The following is an 18,984-nucleotide window of genomic DNA, read 5'->3' on the forward strand; positions in this document are numbered from 1 at the left end:
AAACTTTTGTCTCGGAGGTTTTTTGAAATCCAGTGTGGCAGTTCGAGAAAATAAACAACCTTGTGAAATATTTTTGCACATTTTTTGTCTCGAAAATTGAATCGCGCCAAATCCGTGCGATGCGTCAAATCGAGAACAGTAAACGCACCAAATCCGCGAAATTCGCAAAAACCGTGCAATCAGCTCCTACCGTAACAACCCTGCGTTTTGATGAATTTGGAATCGATACGTGGGAATAATCCTACCGTATAAAATCCAGCCAATATCTTGCTTGGCTGGTTTTCTGTCTTTGACATTGGGAACGCTGCCCTCGCAGAAAAAAAACTCCTGCAAAAAGCAACAACAAAAACTCGGGTATATCGTCCCGTTTCCTAAGCGATACTACATCCCATCTTCATGCGACAAAGTCACATTTTGTTTCTCACGGGGTTCGATGGAGTTGGCACACTCGAGAAAATCTTGAGTACCGGAACAAAGCACCATCATCCTCCAGTTGGCAATTAAGTGTAAAAACAAACGACGGAGGCGGATCACTACGTATTACGACGATGAGTACACTCTCAAGATATAGGCTGGTCGTCGTCGTCGTCCTCCTACGTCACACGGCGATAGAGGAGACACGACTTGTATATGTATATTGTATGTGAGCATATAAACACTTACCTTTGATGACGGGGGAAATGTATGTTTTTTTCGCGGTCGTAAGCGAAAGATGTAACCCAATGGGCACCCTTGACGGTGGAAAAAGGACTTTTCTCTGTTGCATTTGGGGAATTCAAAGAAGACGGTTTGTTTGTTCTTCTCTTGTTTTTTTTCTTTCAGCGGGCTATGATTTTATTTAGCCTCACATTTTTTTCCGTTTTTTCATACAGTGGTTCTCTTGTTTTACTTTCATTTGTTTTTGATGGCTTTCGAGTTGCAGTGATTCCATGTTTTTGTTGTTGTTGGCGTTCGAAAGTTCTTCTCTGTTTTGTGTAATAATCATAACGCACCTTCTTCTCTAGGACCAGTACATTGGGTGCATATGATTTGTTTTTTCAGTAAGTTTGCCGTTCTTGTTCTTGGTTTTTCTTTTGTTGCTTGTTTTTTTCTTTTTATTATGTTTTTGCCGTTGCAGTTAACTTGCTTGTGATCAGATTCTTTAATCCATTGATACAATCAAGTGGTTATCATATATGCTTATCTATATTATGCTGGATAATGTGTCGCATTGCATAATTAAGTCCTTAAAACTATTATTCATACAGATAGTATATAGTGAAATCATGCTGCTGCTTACTTTATTTAAAGCATATCAATAGTTTAACTTGGTTAGTTATATGTTGTTTAAATTTTCAATCAATAACATTTTTGTTACTTATATCAACAAGACATGTCTTGCAATATGCAATTGCATATTGTTCATATTTTTTCAGTATATGAACCGTATTCTCTTTAATATTCATGCTGCTGCTTACTTATGGTAACATCTTAGATCTACAGTTTCATTTAATGTTTTTGAAATATTTTTACAATAAGTCATTCTTCGATTGTAAAAGATACAGCTGCATGCTATAAATGTATCTTTTACAGTTTCTCTTTATTCTATTAATCATACCTCAAAACTAATAATATTTCTTCCAAGCAGAATCCCCGGATTCCAATTAATCCGGGTATTGCCAACGTCGATCAGTTTTGCATGAGGTTATTCTTAAAGCTATATTTGATGATCTTTTTTCTTCTCTATCCATAGGTATGAAAGTTTTGATGAGTATAGTTATATGCTTCGAATGAATGATCATTTTCAGTTTCAATGTATTTACGATGTTGTAAACACACTTGTTTCTGTAACAATGTTTATTTTCTTTTTTTCTTTCTTTCTTACTTAATTTTATATAAGTGACATTAGCTTTCTTCTGCATTTCCAGATGTTGCTACCATTGGTTGTCGTTATTCTCCGGTTTTAAATCGAATTAGATCCAAAAAAGTGTAGACGTTTCGCGCGCCCCTGGCAAGTGGATATCCGTTGCGGGGGGCGCGTGTCGAAACGGTGTATTGTATGTTTCACTAAACAAATAAACAATAATAAGTGATTAATTTCATGCATTTTTTTTTGTTTATTTTGTGTGTTCATTGGCATTCCTGTTTTTTAAAGCGTGGCCCAACCGAGCTTCTAGAGAGCTGGCTGGTACCAAAACACTTTTTGTTCGCTATTAGTGTGTTTTTCTCAGCACAACCTTTTTTTGTTGGAATTTGGTACTGTTCAACAGCGAATGTAGAACATTTTAGTTGCCTCCGAACAAAGATTAAACATTTAAAACTGCTACTTATTTTTTAGTTTTTTGTTTCTTTTGGTAATCAGTGATGTAATTCGTAATTGTTTTTTTACCATGTCACAAATACATTATTGTTAAGAAACTTGAAACTTTTATTCCACTAACATACATGTATGATCATAAATTGCATATTAATATCGTGCACGTTCAATATATTGTTGTTTATAGTATGATTTTTCTTTAGGATTAGTAATCCAGCAAAGTTTTTTTCCAGCTGTTTTTAAATACAAACTGTAGAACATAAGCCATTTCTATGTAACTAATATTTGAAGCTAATTCCGGTTCTGCATTTTACCCTACTTTGCCAAACTACTGTGAACAGTTCATATCAATCTTTTAACCTTCCATTTACTCATTCCTATCCAATTTCCTTTTTTTTTAATTTCCTTTCGTAATGCTCGAAAATTGCAATTATAATAACGCATTAAGTATGGTAAATTTGTAGTGTTTATCTTCGATAACTGTAGTTTGAATAAACTAACACAAGCCAACAACTAATCTAAAGTGTAATATTTTGGTTCACGCAATAAGTGATAAATTTCTATTGAATGTTAAACGACCGGTCGTCGTCAACCATCGGCTTCCCACTTCTCTCCCCCTTTCGTTCCGGCCGGCCCGATCAATCCTCGCCTTGTGGGACCTGCGAGCTTAGGCTCGCTCTTAGCTGCTGATCGACCGGAAACGGTGCCCCGTGGCCGGGTATTATGACATCGGCCAGCATCGCTAGTTTCGCGCGATTGCGACGCTGTGCCGTGGGGTTCTCACTGCCGGCATCCAGCCACAGCCGTTCGTCGGCGATGTCCTGATGCCGCTCGAAGAGGTCCCCCACGATGACAACCAGTCCGGTTGGGGCTAGGTTGCTAGCCCGGACCAGCACCGAGACGCATGACAGCGTGTGACCGGGCGTTTCGATGATCTCGATGGTGTCCGTTAGGCGATAGGGAGCTGGAAAAGAGATGGGAAAGAACAGAACTATGTAGCGTTTGTGTTTTTGTCAAGATAAACTTTATATTTATATATGTATAACTTTTCCTTGTGATTTTTGAAATAAAATCAGAGCCGTAGCATGCGGTTGGCCAGGATGGTCCCCGCCAAGGGCGCTAACATTAGGGGGAAGGGCGGCAAAATCTTGATCTGCTTTTTAAAATAAGTGAGGTTAAGTCATGAAATTAGTCACGAAAATAGTATCATTCCCTGGTACACACAAAATTATTGTTTGAAAGTCGAACTGACAAAGAAAACCAAAACAGACAGAAAAAAGGGGCATAACTGAGACTCTACCAAAGGCGTCAAAAGACTACGCCACGGTCCTGTTAGTCCAGAATAAACAACAAACAAGACAAAGACTTCAAATTTCAACAAAAATTTTGCACACTTTTTCCGGTCGTTTTCTCAGTTTAATAAGAACAAGAGGAACACAAAGGTGGTTATGGTCAGTAAAGCAAGTCGCCTTTTCTAAAGCTGTAGCAAAGATCGTAGAGTAAGCTAGATTAACCTAGATCTAACCAATCCCGCACTAAGTTGAATCTCTGGTTGAAATGTCACATGGTTTTTGGTGTTCCTGGAAGCGTTGGAAACTGTTTGTTTCTTCTTAATTGACCAGATGCTGTTTGCTTCGGATTTGTGGCGGAGCATTTTCTTGCTGGTGTATTTAGCGGCCTTTCAAAAGAGAAAAAAATATGGATACGAAGACTCATTTTCTTGTAATTAGTGCAATACTGCATGCATGACGCGCGGCACAAACAACCGATCATGCAGACGATCCTTGTCGAAGAAGACACAAAGCAATCTCGACAAAAGGTCACCCGACACTAGTTTGAAGGTCCGGTGCGATTGTCACTCAAAGTCTTCGCTTACTGGAGCAAGGGGTGTTGAAAACAGACAATCCCGTCCGTCAGTAGATCCACGCATGCCAAATTCGAATCGATAATTACACCATCGATCTCAACTTTGTAAGCAGGCATGTAAACGCGTTAGTTCTTCATGAAAGTTTTGTCGCCAGTAACGTCATTTGTTTGCTTTAGACAAAATATCACAATCCTGTACTTATCTAGGCGAACTTTCGAGATATCTGGCATAGCTGAATATATCTGCGTCTTGCGGAATATTAGACGAACTATCTTTGATCCGAAAAAAAGATCGCATACGGTCGAACCCAGTTCATTATGTTTGATTTTATATGGAAGCTCGGATCTTTGGCAATGAATCTTGTTCCACATCCAATTTAGGAGCATTTGGGTCAATTGAGGAGTACACTTAATATACGGTAGAGTCTAGAGTGCCACTATTTATGGTCTTCCTGAAATTTCAAATCGGACACACCTCAAAAGCATTGGTACCTCGAAAAAAGTCCCATTGCAAAATTTGAGCGCAATCAAAAAACAATGTCATGAAGCGTCGAGATCTGGTATAATGTTGAAAAAATGGTACAAGGAATCTTTTTGAATTGAGATGGGACTTAAGTTTGGAAATACAGTTTTTATTTTTTTTTTGCATGCCAAATGTTTTAGAAATAGTGAGTCGCATCAGTCGCATGTGTTATTTTGCTTAATTGAGCTTAGATTCCGCTACCTCTACCCTTTATTGGCCACTGATACTCCTGTATCGAGTGACATTGACAGGCCAGACCAACCGAAGTGACGGTTGCCTTAATACCTGACAGTTAGTCCGCTGTTGCAGTCGTCAGATTTTGCGTCGTCTGGTCTCGTTCTGCAAGTTTGCAACAAGTTTGCATACAATGTCTAACCTACATTTTTTCTTACTACTTTGAGGCTACTTTATGAAAATGTATTGTGAAAACCTTAAAGTTTTATTCTTTTTTTGAGAAAACACAGTTGATCTCATGTAACGTGAAAGATGTTTTCTGCTATGTTTCAATTACGTTTGATTCAATTACGTCAAAAATGGTGACCTTCTTCGTTTCTGATGGAACTTTTTACGTTTCATTTATATGGAAGATTAAGTATGTCACTGTTAAACAAACAATTTTTATTCAAGAGTAATATTTAAAAAGGGCGTATAAGATATTGAATATACTACTTTGGAATATATTGTTCGAAAATCACCATTTATGCAGCAAAACTATATGATAGAGAGTTCTAGGAAATTAATTCTTCTGTGCGAATATTTTTTGGCGAAATGTTTCAAAAAGAAAAGACAGAAAAGTTGCAAAATACAATTACAAAACACAATGAACGCAAACTTAACAATAGCAGAAACAGTGATTGCATTATTAAGAAGTTATTAGTAAGAAAGCATTTTTAACACTGACTTAAAGTATGCTTCTAAATTTCCTAATATTTTCCAGTCATAAATATAATTTTCTTATACACTATTAATACTAAATATCACTTCGAAGCAAAATTCTCTTTAGAAAAATTTTCCAATACATGTTTTTTTTTCAAAAACAATATATGGTAGTGAAAATACGCCCTTTTAATAAGTTACTGACAAATACCAAACGCTAAAAACCATAACGCGTTTAAAATTTAAATAAATGAAAAGGATATAAAATATTATTGCATTGTGGAGAAAATACCAATAAGCGATTTCATAACAAAAACTTAAAACATATTTCAAAAATCTTATAATTTTTAATTTTAATTATTTTTTTTCTGTAAATAGTTTAGTTGTAGGAATGTTCAAAATGTTTTGCAATTTAAAATGCTCATGGAAAACTGTTCTTCAAAATGCAGATGTTTTTAAGTTCTTTTGGATCTTCTTTCGACATAATGTGTAACTTCGTGAAATTATGACCTTAGAATAAGTTATTCACGTTTGCTCAACAAAACCAATATGGTTTTCAAAATAAACATGAAATTTCCCGATAGTACTCCGTTCCCAGATCAAGGATGATTTGTGTACGATTGTCTCGATATCCTTGCTTCAATACAAATATAGAACTGTAACGTGACAGATTCTGGCTGTAACGTGACAGATTATTGAGAATACTCCATAAAATCGAAAAAAAAGTTTTTCTTCAGGAAAACTATATTTCAAACTCTTCTGTAATTTCCAAGTTTCAACTTAAAACGGTGTTCTCGCAAATTTAGGGGCCAACGGAACAGGCTGTTTCAATTTAGTTAGGCAACCTCCAAACTCACTTCGAAAATTCATGATCATCCAACCCTCCCGCAACTTGACGTTTAGCCTAAGTTGCTTGAAACCACCGTATTTCGAATGATGTCACCACCATAGAACGCCGTCCACTAATTGCGATACTGTAAATTTCTTTGCGAGAAAATAATTTCGTGACGTCTTTTACGAACTTAATTATTTACATTCGGAAGAGATAATCAAGATGATCATTTCAAAACAGCGTAATAATTTAAGATAAATACAAACAAGTTAAGGACTACAAATTGTGCCGAATGTAAAATATAAAATGCATGACTTGATTTGAGTGCGCTTCTAGTGTGAACTTTTTCCTCTCCCATTGCCCTTGAAATATCTTTCGCATATGACAATTCTCGAAAGTTTGTCGTTAATCTTTAAATACATTTAGCTTTGTGATTATCATTTTTCACTTCGCATTTAACAAAGGCAGGATTGACTTCGACTGTTTATTTCTGACAGTATAGCATCTAACTGATAGGTGCTGCGACATTTACGGTGCAAAGGTTTCCACGAAATTCAGAAGTGATGACAGTTCGTTTTTTATCGGAAAGGGAGCAAAACAGCCAATACAAATATTACTACCTAATTTATTAAGACTAAATAAAGGTGCTCACTAACTAATATAAGCGCCGCTTGTTTGTATGCTGATGATTCCAAAAAATCATGAATCATTTAAAAATAATGCATCGGAATAAAGATGTATTTTTATAACAAAACAACACCAAACGCCCAAAAAGTCTTCAAAAATGAATTATCGAAAGTAAAAAAAAATTGAGCAAGAAAATTTTCACTGTGAACAAGTTTACGCTTTTTTTTAGAAATTGTTCTTGAATAAAAATGATCCGCCATTTTAGACCCACAGACCCAAATAAAGTGGTTTCAACGATTTGTATAGGAGCTGTCAAGTTGTTCCCCCTCTGTGATCATCAGTTGGTATTTGACAAGCGACTTGAACGGACGCTAGTTAGTTGCTCTACACATCTACCTAAACACACTCAAAACAAAGCAATCGTCGTCGGTTGAAAAATTTAACTCGGTCGTAACAGTAAACACGGTCGCAAATTCGTTTCGTTCCCGCGAGAGTGACAACCGGCATAGACCGGGAAAGCGTCGTCGGGAGTGAGTATAATCGTCGTCGTCGGTTTCTCTCGTTTTCTCACGCGCGCGTCTGCTAACGTCATCGATAGTCGTTCCACGCGTCGAAAGGCCGAATGGCCTCTACGTTAAGCTACGGGCTGCCTCGGCCGCCAGATGACTACGGGGCCGGCTGTCCGAAATCGATGGACCCCGAAGGAAAACACGGTAAAGTGATTGTGCTTTCACTGCAACCTGTCAATGAGGAGGTTCTGCCGATGAATCATCCTTTCACCATCGGAAAATCGATGCAATCACTGATTGGTGATGCATACACTGCAGTCACCGAATCGAAAGGCACGAAATATATCATCAAGGTACGAAGCCCAATACATGCTAACAAATTGCTGGACATGAAGCAGCTGATTGATAAAACACCCGTTGAAGTTACCATCCATCCTACACTCAACTACAGTAGATGCATTGTCAACTGCCCGGAAGTGATCCAAATGTCGCAAGAAGATCTACTGTCTGAGCTGGCACCCCAAGGCGTTACGCACGTGCAAAGATTCCCTAGTAACAATTGAGGTTTTATGGTAGTTTTATAGCCACTGATAAAACTTAGATTGCACTTGTAGCGTGCTATAAAACTTCTATTGTTACTTGGGATTCACACGGATGGTGGATAAAACTAGGGTTAATACCTCCACGATGGTGCTGACCGTTGCAGGAACTACCTGGCCCCAACACATCTACTTCGGAGCACTAAGAGTACCAACTCGTGCGTACTATCCCTCTCCAATGCTCTGTTTCGGCTGCCTTGAATATGGGCATACAAAAGCTCGTTGCAAAGGCGCTCCCCGCTGCCAAAAATGCTCCGATGAAGGACACAGTTCTGAGGACTGCACAAAAACCGAACACTGTTTCCACTGCAAGGAAGGACATAGGCCAACCGATCGAAACTACCCGCTCTACAGGAAGGAGAACGAAATTGTCAAAATCGAAGTCGAGCAAGGTTTGTCATATCCCGAAGCCAAGAAGTCAAAAACAGCCCGGTTGCCAATGTAAAAACACTGAAGAAGGAAACAAAGAAAAGAAAAAGAACAAACGAATAAAGGAAGTATCGCCCGAAATAACGACTGAATTTAGGCCTCCTGGAAGGTCATTGCCGGAAAATCGACGATCAACGAACCATTCGAGATGACGGATCTAGGGACCACCAACCAAGACCGCTACGTTACTGCAAACTCGGACACCAACACCGAAGCCATGAGTGTAACGGACAACGACTCGGAAACAGATACTCTTATTGTCACCCGGAAGTTGAAGAAGAAAAATTCTCGACCGCCCAATGGCCCCACACAACAATAACAGCCGAAGAAAAAATTCTAGCAATCCCACAACCCACAAACACCATCATGGAGCAGCTTTGGGGGTACGCCTTCCAATTCAAACCGAAATGCAGGCAGTAGCCGTCCAGAAAGCACAGTCGTCAGCATATATATTTCTCCAAACCACAGCCAGTCGGTTAGCTAAATCGATGAACAACTCAGAGACCTGATTCGCCAGCTGCCTGAGCCCATCATTCTAATGAGTGATTTCAACGCATCCAGCACCGAGTGGGGATCGAAGTCAACCAACCAAAGAGGAGGAATGGTCGAGAAGCTTTGCATCGACTACAGTCTTGTCGTCCTGAATGATGGAAGCCATACACGGATCAATTTCGCCGACGGAATTACAACAGCAATTGACCTCTCGCTTGTTTCTTGGCAGATCTCATCCAGATTCAACTGGCAGGTAGAGGATGACAATCACGGTAGTGATCATCTTCCAATCCGACTGATCACTAATCGTTTGATTCCAACTGTCTGTGCAAAACCACGATGGCGATATGATGGCGCAAATTGGGAAATGTACCAGGATAAAATACGCAGTCAAATAGACCCTACAAAGAACTACACAATCACCGAATTCAATCAGCTGGTTTTAACTCGGCGAAGAAAACGATACCTCGAACAACAGGATTGCCAGGACCAAAAACTGTGCCGTGGTGGAACGAAACGGTTGAAAAGGCAATAAAATGGAGAAGAAAAATACTTCGAGCACTACGGCGTCTGAACGAAACGGACACAAGAAGGGATATGGCGCTGAAAGATTTCCAAAAAGCAAGGGCTGATGCAAGAAAAGCGATAGACGAAGCTAAGAAAACCAGTTGGGAAAGGTATGTAGGTGAAATTAACCCGACCACCACATCGCAGAAACTATGGAGTAACATCAACGCACTCAGTGGAAAAAGGAGGTGTAATTAAAAATATCTTCGAATCGACGGAACAGTAAACCACGAACCTGCTACCATGGCGGAGTCATTGGCGGCCCATTTCGCCACTGTCTCTGCAACTGCAGGCTATCCAAAAGCCTTTCAGGAACGGAAAGCACAGGAGAAAAAAGAGCTTAACTTTGACGTGGCTCCCACGGCGCTAGATGCCAACTTCAGTCTGAGTGAATTGACGTGGGCACTTAACAAGGCTGCTGGTCGATCGGAAGGCCCTGACCGGATCGGCTATCCATTACTGAAACAACTACCCATCCAAACGAAACTAACGCTACTCGACATCTACAACGATGTATGGAGTATCAGCAACATTCCCGCAAAATGGAAGGAAGCTACTGTAAACCCGCTCAAGAAAACTGGGAAGAAAGGAACGGAAGCCGACGAATACCGACCCATATCATTGACCAGCTGTGTAGGAAAGGTACTGGAGAGAATGGTAAATCGAAGGCTGGTTCAGGACATTGAGCTGAATAAGCGACTAAGGAGTCAACAGTTCGCTTTCCGCCCTGGCACGGGCGTGGATCGTCACCTTGCACATCTTGAATCGGTACTGGAAAATGTGATTCAATCTGACATGCATGCAGATGTTGTTCTTCTCGATTTGTCAAAGGCCTTCGACAGGACATGGAGGCATCCAATCATCACAACCCTCAGTGACTGGAAACTCGGTAGTAAAATGCTAAGGTACGTACACAATTTTCTTGGCGAACGGAGTTTTCGTGTTTTCGTTGACGGAGCGCTTTCCGAACGCCAACCACTCGAAAATGGGATCCCGCAAGGCTCAGTGATAGCACCGACTCTTTTTAATATTGCGATAAACTCCATCTGCAATGCTGTCGCCGATGACATTGAAGTTATATTGTATGCCGTTGACTTAATCATAATTGCAAAGAGCAAATTTTCACGGCGCTCCCGAGCCCAACCGCAAACCGCTCTAAATGAAGTGATAGCATGGGCCGGTCAGCAATTCTCGACAGAAAATTTCCAATTATTACACGTTTGCGGCGGCGGTACACACAGAAAGTTACCAGAACTGGTAACGCTGGATGGGACCATTCGGAAGGTAAAAGTAGCTAAAATACTCGGAGTTCAGGTGGATTCGAAATTGAAATTTATTAAGCATGCTGATGAACTTGTCAAGAACTGCCAAAGTCGCCTTAGCATTATCAAGGTTATTAGTGGAAGATATGCTGGTGGCAATCGCCAGACACTCTTCAAAATCAGCAACAGCATCCTTTTGTCAAAAATTTTCCATGGTTTTGGACTGTACAGTCGAGGTGGTAAAAAAGTGATCAAGCGTATTCAGCCAGTTTACCACTCAGCGGTTCGAACCATCTCCAGAGCCCTCAGAACCAGTCCCACACTTTCGCTACTATCTGAAAGTGACCAGCTCCCCTTTGAACATGTGATGACCGGATGCCTCGTCAGCAAGGCGACCAGCTGGCTTGAGAAATCCCCCATTGAGGATTCTCTCGTCTGCCACATGGTTAGGAGAGCGTCGGAATGGTTGAAACAACTAACAGACCAGAGTATACCTTCAATCAGCGCTCTTAGCAAGCTGAGCGATCGGGCTTGGAACGCTGAGGCACCTACAATTGACTGGAGAATAAAGCATCAAAGCCGTGCTCACGAATCCCCATCCAAAGCACAAGCAACCCAAGCAACCAACAGTTCGTATAAGGGAGCTGCATAAGCTTCTTGTTTTAAGTAATTTTTCAGTGCGTTTTATGTTCTAATAGCGGCTTAAGCAGCTTTCAAGTTCCATTAAAGCTTAAGCAGCTTGGAAGTTCGCTAAGAACTTTATGTGAACTTTTTAAGTATTATTCGAACTTCTGGTTGCTTGGGAATCTTCTACCAAATTCAGCAGAGCCAATACTAATCATCAGTGAAGTTTTTCACAGATGGATCCCAGAACGAGGATAGCGTAGGACTTGGAGTGTTCGGTGGAAATACGAACATTGCCATGCGGATTCCCGGTTGCTGTTCAATATTTTCTGCAGAGGCGCTTGCGTTACTGGTAGCTTCAGAGACTGCACCAAATACCGAGCACACAGTCATTTTCAGCGATTCAGCCAGTTGCCTACAAGCGCTGGAACATGGAAAGTCACGACACTCATGGATGCAAGCGGTGGAAGAAGTCTCAGCAAACAAAAACATCAGTTTCTGCTGGGTGCCAAGTCACTCCGGCATTGAAGGGAACGAGAAAGCCGATCGTCTAGCTGGAGAAGGACGAATGAAAGAATGCGACAACGTACCGGTGCCAGCTAAAGATTTCAACAAATCCACCAAACTATTACTTCGACAAACTTGGGAGAACCAGTGGAGAACGTGTGATAAATTTACCCGGAGGATAAAACCAACGACCATGGTGGGAAAAGACCTGTCCGATTCCTCGGAGCAAACTGTCCTCACCAGACTTCGGATAGGGCACACTATGCTCACTCACGGGTATCTATTCGACCGGAAAGAGAACCCTCAATGCTGTGGGGTGGACCTGACGTTTGAACACCTTCTAAGAGTTTGCCAGCGCTACCAGCAGAACAGGGATAGGTTCCTAAACAACCTGACACTAGTAGAAATTCTAGGTCCAAAACACGAAGATATTTTATTAAAGAAGAAAAACTTATAAAACTTATAAATCATTATTTTGTTAAATGACATGTAATTATCTTTTATCGTAGCGTGACGAATGAATATTCCTATTTAAAGTCATGTAAATAAAACTAAAAAAAAGCTTCGAAAATTGTGTAACGTGTCAGACGTATCAAAATGACAATAAAGCGAAAACCGTTCATGATAGAAAATAACTTTCTGTAGAAAAAAATGACTTATCTTATGAAATATGCGTAAACTTGTAACGTGACAGACAGAAGCCTTGCCCAGATGTAATACGATCATCAGGCAAAGTTTCTGTCAGAACGTGAACATCGTAGTCGCGATTTTCGTCCTTAGCCCTCTGACGTTTTGGTAGTACAACCGCAAACCGTCAACGTCAGTCAGGTGTCCCGGCACATTATCTGAACGCAATGTATACGATGGCAAGCTAGAAACCAAAAGGTTTTCAGGAAGCGAATCGTCATATACAGCAAAATACTCGCCTAAGAAGGGCGTTCGGAAGACCTCCTCACGTCCTCCAAACGCAGGGCCGGGACGATTGAGCTGGCAGCACGACTGCGTCGTAGCGCTCGGATGCTCGTGTGCTCAAATCGAATCAAAATTGAAAGAGTAATATTAGAATTGTCTGATATAGCGACATTTAAATTGCTATTAAAAATCTAATTCTCATTCGGTGGTCGAAAAATAAAAAATCTCAATATTTGAAACATAGGTTTTGTCCGGCCTCCGGCCACTGTGTTCCTTGGGAAGCGACACCCTAATGACGAAATAATTGAAGTATGCGTCTATTTTTTTGATAAAGAACGATTCTTCCAAACAATATGTAAATCTAAGCGATTGTGCAACGTTTTTTCCTCGTATTGCTGTATGTATGCTTTTCGTTTGCGCGGGTAACCCATATTTTGATGAATTTATTGGTTATTGAGACCATTTTATGGTATCTCGATGGTTGTTAAATTTGGCCCTGACGACATTTATGGTCTGTATGTATCTGAGACCATGAGAATTCGGTGCGTACAAGGTAATTGAGTTATCAACTTCGCTATGTCCGCCTCCTAATAGCGTCAGATTCCTCTATTGCACCCTGTTTTCCAAATTCCTCTCCTAAAATTATATCTTACCACTCCAACTACAGAAACCTGAGATTGTTTCGATTTATCAAACCACCCAACGAGTATCTATCAGCACGAATCACTAATACTTCCGTTCACGTACTCGGTAACCGACTCCACGCTGAAAACCTCCCTTCATGTATCGGTCGATGTAAGTAATAGATAAGCTGATTCATTAGAACAACTTAGCACTAATTGATTTTTCTAATGCGTACCTTTCGCCTGCTTCGCCTAGAAGGATTCATCCATGGTCTACCCATCGTTGTTCGGTTTGTCTGTTCGCATTTTCCGACACCGACCGACCCTTTTCACATTCCCTCGTGTGGCAAGGAGGTGGCAAAACCATCAAATCAAACCACAATTCAGCAAAAAAAAATACGACGTGATTCGTTGGATAATCCTTCCCTCTATCAGTAACCCGATGACCGTGTGGTCGTTAGAAGCCGGTTAAGAATGGTAAACGGCACGATAGGCTTGTACAGAAGAAAGCTTCCATGGATTTCAGTTCCCACTTTTCAAATGAATCTGCCATTTCTGGGACTATTTATATGTCCCGACCATTCTTCCCATCTGATTCGCTCCATAGCACCGACTGTGCCATCATCACCGCTTTCTCTGTCTCCGTATGTGTGAGCGTTATGTGACTTTGTATCCAAACATATTACGAGTGCCGCCGTGCTTTTTTTCCTGCCAAGAAATTCCCAATGATATATGACCGTGCAGCGAAATGAAGATTCAGCCGAGCTGAAGAGCCGGCACTGCTGGTTGGATTAAACCTGCGCCGCTCCCGGCTTGCGGCTATGGGCTGTTACACGTAGAATGAAGGACGCCGCCGCCGCCGTCGAAAAAAAAATAGCTGTGGAAACGGCATTATCAGCTCGAATGGGCGGAGGTCGTGCTCTAGATATAGCTATTTTGTGTAGTTTTTTTTACTTTCTCCTCTTCAGGCAATCCTTCCTGCCTGAGCTGAGCTGGGTTAAATGAACACGATGATTTGGAGTTTTATGGATCGGAAAGGTTTGTGAATGGGTCAGATGACGCGGAAAAACACGAATTTGCACGTGGATTGGTGGGACGGAAATAAATATTCGTTTATAGCACCGTAAAACGGCGTATCACTGGATGTAGGTAGGTACCTAGGTAGCGGCGAAAATATTAGCAATAAATATCTCAACATTTAGTGGTGAGGCCCAGGAGGGCCACTACTGGCGGAAAAAGAATCAAAAGTGAAGTGCACTTCTCGGATGAATGACCAATTTGCTTTTCACTAGACTAGCGTGATACGGAAACGTGACGGAAAAGGAGGTGACACTTTAAAGTACCGATTGGCTCAAGAGGGCTCATCTCATATTATCTGGTGTTAGCTGAACGGAACTGGGTTGATATTTTTAGCGACACAGAAACAGCTTTTAGTTCATTGTGGTTGTAAAACATGGAAAGGGTTTGGGAAAAAAAATTCTGTTGATATTCATCACATTGCTATGGACTGCTTTTAGGTATGATTGATGGATTTTTCTTCAGAATTTATCCGCTACAAAAAGTGTTCTGTTTATGAAATTTGCCATTGGACGTTGTTAACTATATAAATGTTATGTTTATTTTCCAATACCGTTAGGGAATGGGGCGTGATTTTCGTTATATTCATATTTTTGTAATCGAACAATAAGGAGAGTAGCTATATTCATAGGATCAGTCCCGCCATAGCGTAGCCAGAAATTTGGTTTGGGGGAAATTTTGGTTCTATTTTTTTTTGTTAATTTGCGCAAAGTGAATTTAACCGTTATGTGTCCAACAAAAAAACAGGCCAACGAGGGTACCCGTGTACCTACAAATTGAAATGCTCATAACTATGGTTTCCTTTAACCAATTTGAATATTTTAGATGTTTTGGATTCCGGAGCACTTTTTCATTCTGTAAAATTGAACCGGACGAATCGATCTGGTTCTTGGTAATCCGGATTTTTCGGAGTAATGTTCCACACTGATAGAATATATTCGTAAATCGCTAGGAATTTGTTTCGCATAGACAATTTTCATAAAATATACGAATTTTTTCGTACATATGATGAATCGTTCGTAGTTATATTGAATTTTTTTATTTTTTATTACGAATTTTTCATGAATACCACGAAACGACTTTCGTTGGCTTATTACGAAGCAGCTTCATTCGGCAAACGAATTGTTCGCTGCTATATACGAACATCTTTGTAATATTTACGAGTACTATTCGTCAAACCGTCAACGTCAAAAGAGCTTCAATAGAAGTAGGATATGGAGTCATTGTTGCTATACGTCAACAATTCATCACGACGGTCTCAGTCTGACTATTTAGTAGCCGTATCCGTGCCCGCCGGTTTCAGGAAGATTTCCTGAACCTCTTTCGTTTCCAGTTGATTCAGAATCCGGAGCTGTACGGATTCAGCTGAGCCATCGCGAACTGCTCGTTGGTTTTGTATGAATAAGATTGAGTTTTTCTCTGCCGGAGCAATATCAAAATAATATGCCATTTTTTTTCAGCTCATTATTTTATTGAACAATTTATAAAAAGAACAAGTTCACGCGCATCACTATCTTCAGCCTTTTAAGTATACGATCAAACATATTCGTCACCGCACCTATCCACCGCCCTCTAACCATCCTTCTCCCGGCGGCTCAAACAATCTAGTGGCTTTCACCCTTCTTCCCAGCCACCCACTGGAAGTCATCCATCTTAGCCGTTGCAATCGGTGACCCGATGAAGGCCAAATGATCGATAATGGTCGTCTCGTCACCAGAATGGTTATCCTTCACGAACAGCTGCATATTCTGCACGTTCTGAAATTTAACGAAGTGCAACGGAATCGGCGATTCCGACACAATTTCCTTCTGCCCCAGTATCAGATCCTGCACCGAAACTTGCGATTTGGCCATATCGAAATCGATGGTGCTTGGTTGATTGATAAAGATTCTCACCTTTTTTCGGTCCGTGAGAGGGCGGTGCTTTGAACTTGATGGCACTGATTTTGACCAGCTGATTGAAGGTAATCGAAATGATCAACTGTTCGTCACAATTGGACACCAGGTTACCACCGCTCGAACTGAGCGCATTCACCATCAGGTGGACATTCGATTCGTTCAAACATTCGCACTGGTTCTTCTGGATGAAGGTGTTCAAGTCCAACATTCCATGACCGTAATCTTCTCCAGATTCATACAAGCTGGCGACGTAATGTTTCTGTATTTTGGCTTCAAGTCCATTAATGTCTGCACCCTGCATCGTGTCAATCTTTGTTCTGGCTCGGTAGAAAATAAACATTGGCATGGTCGACATGCCCTGGGACGGCGCCGATGATTACGAAAACTTCTCTTAGATGAACGAAATGAATTCGTGCGACCAACGAGATTGTTCGTAATATACACAAATGTTTATTAAAATAAGCAAAACATTTCGTTTCATTCACGAAAAATAGTGTCGTTTTCAACGACAACATTCGTGCAATGTACATTAAATAAATAAAATTTACGAAATCTTTCGTTCATCAAGCGACCATTTCTTCACACCACATTTGGCCACACCGTTTTTTTTAAATTAAAAAAAAAATCGAAGTTGTCAAACATCGATCCCAAAAGATCGACTGAAAACAATAAGAGGCTAACAAATACGAAAACTTTTCTAAAATAAACGAAATGAATTCGTGCGACCAACGAAGTTGTTCGTAATATACGTAAACATTTATTGAATTAAACGAATCATTTCGCTTCATTCACGAAAAATAATGTCGCTATCAACGATAGCATACGTGCAGTGGGTGTCCGGCCATTAGGCCGAAGGTCATTCGGCCGAAGGTCATTAGGCCGAATGGTCATTATGCCGAATGGCCATTAGGCCGAATAGTCCTTAGGCCGAATGATCATTGGGCCGAATGGACTTTAGGTCGGGTGCTTAATAGAGAGGAGGGAAAGGGATCCGAAAAAATGGGATCCGAAACATATCCCGTACAGCTTTCGGAGCTTCTCAGTATGAGCTAAATTTTCGTATCTCGGTTGAACGAATCTGGTATTGCTTCCATTGTCTGGATATCATAAATATTTTTTTTTTTCATTTGAGGTCCGAGCACATGGATTGAAGCGATGCGGGGTAGCCTCGTTAGGCGCTATAATAATTTATTTTTTTAGGCAGAAGGATGCTAAGCACATAAAATCTGTCTGTAATTAAAATAATCTGTTCTATCAATCAATAATGCTTTATAAAGTCTTGTGGAATGGAAACAATCCAATTTTCTTCTTTCATATTCCTTCTCTACCATTTTGTCTCACCCTCTTCCACTATCTCTTAATTTTCTATTTTGTTCTACATTCTCTCTCAAAATCTCTAATTATTTCCTTAACTCAATTAATTTAAATCACTGATGTTTTATCCTTCTTTTCAATATGAGCTGTTCTTTCAAATTATATCCTGTGCATTCTACGATTTCTATCCAGCTAGTAAAATTACCGAAGTTGACCTAGATGTTAATTCACATTTATAAAACATTGTATACAACTTTTACTAAAGTTCAATCTTTTTAATTCGATTACGGCAATTAAAGCGGATAACTTATTCTAGAAGTTGTCATTGTACATGCCACTAAGTTGCAATTTTTTTAGAAGGCATGAACAAAAACACTGTCGGGTCAAATATTTCACCAGAAACACGCATATTTATTTATTTACTTTTTGAACTTTCTATCGCATGCAGCGAAGCCTGTGTGATGTGGCTTTGCCGCATAACCGAGGCCAAGGATCCGAAGCAGCGTAAAGCTGCTTAGGATCCGCCGGACGAGGTGGCCGCCGACCCGCCGTCGGAAGCGGCGGCCCCTCGCAAGCGAAGTTGTGATCTACTCGTTTGCCCGGATTATTCAAACATATGGGCTATCAATTAGTTTAAGTCCCGGATTGAAGCGATGTGGCGTAGCCACATTAGGCGACCATTTTATTTTTTATTCCATGCAGTCAATAAATCAGTAGCGAAAAATGGGGTGTAAATATGCTAAACGTTATAATTTTAAGTTAAAAAAAATCAAATAAATCACCCTTCATTGAAAACTGATCATTCTTTTCCGTTCCAAACACTTCATCTATCACTCTTTGGTTTATTTGTTCTAATGGCTGTTCAGCCTTTTGTATTCGGATGAATGACCATTCGACCTAATGGCCATTCGGCCTAATGACCATTCGGCCTAATGTCCATTCTGCCTAATGACCATTCGACCTAATGATCATTCGGCCTAATGACCATTCGGCCTAATGACCATTCGGCCTAATGACCATTCGGCCTAATGACCCAGCATCCGTGCAGTGTATACTAAAGATGTAAAATTTACGAAAGCTTTCGTTCACCAAGCGGCCATTCTTGTTCATGAAATAAACGAAACCTACTATTTACAATGCACGAAAATACT

At 40.5% G+C, this 18,984-nt stretch overlaps 1 protein-coding gene across 1 annotated transcript in view; it reads right to left on the minus strand.

Annotated features, from left to right (window-relative positions):
• Nucleotides 1-788: 788 nt before the first annotated feature.
• Nucleotides 789-18,984, minus strand: part of LOC131678871 (metallo-beta-lactamase domain-containing protein 1-like) — a 459,847-nt gene continuing 441,651 nt past the window's right edge. The window contains exon 3 of the mRNA XM_058959287.1: nt 789-3,260. Within this exon, the coding sequence (XP_058815270.1) occupies nt 2,935-3,260 (326 nt within the window). The 3' untranslated portion in view covers nt 789-2,934. The remainder of the gene's footprint in view (nt 3,261-18,984) is intronic.

The sequence above is a fragment of the Topomyia yanbarensis genome, chromosome 2 (genome assembly GCF_030247195.1).
Source record: "Topomyia yanbarensis strain Yona2022 chromosome 2, ASM3024719v1, whole genome shotgun sequence".
Taxonomy (NCBI): Eukaryota; Metazoa; Arthropoda; class Insecta; order Diptera; family Culicidae; genus Topomyia; species Topomyia yanbarensis.